The 2,162-nt window shown below is 56.4% G+C and overlaps 1 protein-coding gene across 2 annotated transcripts in view; it reads left to right on the top strand.

Moving 5' to 3' along the window:
• Alox12b (arachidonate 12-lipoxygenase, 12R type) overlaps nucleotides 1-1,886 on the top strand; it is a 14,153-nt gene extending 12,267 nt beyond the window's left edge. For both annotated transcript variants that reach the window (XM_031353113.1, XM_031353112.1), the window contains 3 exons: nucleotides 867-967; nucleotides 1,309-1,479; nucleotides 1,637-1,886. In XM_031353113.1, coding sequence (XP_031208973.1) covers nucleotides 867-967; nucleotides 1,309-1,479; nucleotides 1,637-1,816 — 452 coding nt within the window. In that variant the 3' untranslated portion in view covers nucleotides 1,817-1,886. The remainder of the gene's footprint in view (nucleotides 1-866; nucleotides 968-1,308; nucleotides 1,480-1,636) is intronic.
• Nucleotides 1,887-2,162: the final 276 nt, after the last annotated feature.

The raw sequence follows: 2,162 nt of genomic DNA on the forward strand, positions 1-2,162 counted from the left end.
AGGGGTGGGGTGAGTATGAAGGTGGGGGATGGGGGTGGGGTGGGGTGGGTGGCAGGCTCCAGGAGAGTGGTGGGAAGCATCATCTGGTCATAACACTCAGGCACACACTCAGTCCATGTTTAGCGAGCAGCCATGATGTGTGGTTGTCAGCTTCTGAGGGTGCAGGGGGAACGAGATGGGTCCTGGTACCATCCTCAGGATGTTCATGGACTGGACCGAGGGTTTGAGCTAGTAGGCATCTCCACTATGTCAGAACCAGAGCAGTTTAGGGGTGCCCGAGGCAGGGATGGTGGAGCTGGAGGAGCTGGAGGAGGCAGCTCCTCCAGCTTGGAGTAGTGGATGCGTGGCAGGCGTGGGGATGTGTGGTCTGGGTGAAACTGGGCTTTTTGAGTGACATTTAGTAAGAGCTGTGTTCGATGAGGTCAGCACGTGTCCTTTCCTGATGGAGGCTGGGCTTCTGGGTGTGAATTGCATGTGGAAAATCCCAAGGAGGCGGGAACCTGTCCTCCTGAAGCTAGCTGAGGCAGGAGGGCAGATACCAAGCCACACACCCTGGTTAGAGTTTGGAACTTTCCTGAGTATAAGAGAGGGCACTGGGAGTTCTGCAAAAGGGAGGTGACGGGGGACTGGAGGAGCCTGAGGGCCAAGGGGATGCAGAGAATTCCAGAGGGAGCTAAATGCTGGAAATGAGCACAGTCCTGGCCTGGCTTGGGGAAGGTTGTTTTTTGGCCACAGGAGGGCAGAGCTCTTTGAAGGAGGGAGCCCCAGCAGCCAATTGGTCTATTGACAACATAGGGTGAGCACCCTCGCTGGGCACCAGGCCTCGTCCAGGATTAACCTGCATGGTCTGCTTCACAATCCCTCAGGCTTTCCCACCTGCTTACGAACTATACCTGAGCTGATTGAATACGTCACAATGGTCATGTACACCTGTTCAGCCAGACACGCGGCTGTCAACACAGGCCAGGTACCAGTGCTCGCCAGCCTCAGCCCCAGTCTTCCCAAACAGCATTGGAACCTCAAACTAACTCACTATCCCTGGTCCAGCACACACACACCCCTGTACTCCCTTACCTGGCTTGTCTCACTTGAGACCCTCTTCAACCTCAGTGTCCATGGTAACCCTGGTCCAGTCTCTCTGCCCCACCTACCTGCAGGCCCATGAGGGATAGATACCAGCACCATGGATCCAAACCAGGGCCTTCCGGGGGCGGGGATCCAACTCAACCACTGGAGAGGGATGCCCAGGTTTGGATGGTGGGAAGTGGGTGTTTTCTCACCCAGCAAACCTCTTCTACTCCACTGTAGCTGGAGTACACCTCTTGGATGCCCAACTTCCCGTCATCCATGAGGAACCCACCGATGCAGACTAAGGGGTTGACTACTCTGCAGACATACATGGACACTTTGCCGGACGTGAAGACCACATGCATTGTGCTCTTGGTGCTCTGGACTCTCTGCCGGGAGCCCGATGACAGGGTGCGGGGGAGGGGCTCTTGCGCATCCGAAGGGGGGGCGTGGCAAGGACGGTTGAGGGGTGTCGGGGGGGGGGGCAGGGAGCCCGAAGTGAGAGGCAGCAGAAAGGATGGGGTAGATGGCTTGGCTCTGTCCCAGCATCTGCTTCTCTGTTCTGCAGCGGCCGCTGGGCCACTTCCCAGACATCCATTTTGTGGAAGAGGCCCCTCGAAGGAGTATGGAGGCTTTTCGTCAGAACCTCAACCAGATCTCTCACAACATCCGACAGCGCAATAAGTGCCTCACCCTCCCGTACTACTACCTGGACCCGGTGCTGATTGAGAACAGTATTTCCATCTAGTATATCCACCCTCAGCCCTCCCTCTCCACACACTGCCTCCTATTTTCCAATAAAATCACTTCAAACACTGTCCTGGTCTGAGAGCATGTGGAGGTCTACTGGGGGTCATCACATACACGGCCATGTTGCTCCTTGCCATCTGGGTAGCCACAGGGCAGCACCAGGTTCCTTTTCCAGGTTCCAGTCCCAGACAGCCCTGGAGGTTCCGCCCAGGCTACTCCTGCTGTGGAGTCTCCTCAGGGAAGTGCTTGTCCGGGTCTGTACCCAGGCCCTGCTGAGGGTGAAGAGTGAGGAAAAACGCTGGGTTTTGGACCCTACCTTTTAACTCACAATTCTGGTCCTTGTG

The sequence above is a fragment of the Mastomys coucha genome, unplaced genomic scaffold (assembly GCF_008632895.1).
Source record: "Mastomys coucha isolate ucsf_1 unplaced genomic scaffold, UCSF_Mcou_1 pScaffold5, whole genome shotgun sequence".
Taxonomy (NCBI): Eukaryota; Metazoa; Chordata; class Mammalia; order Rodentia; family Muridae; genus Mastomys; species Mastomys coucha.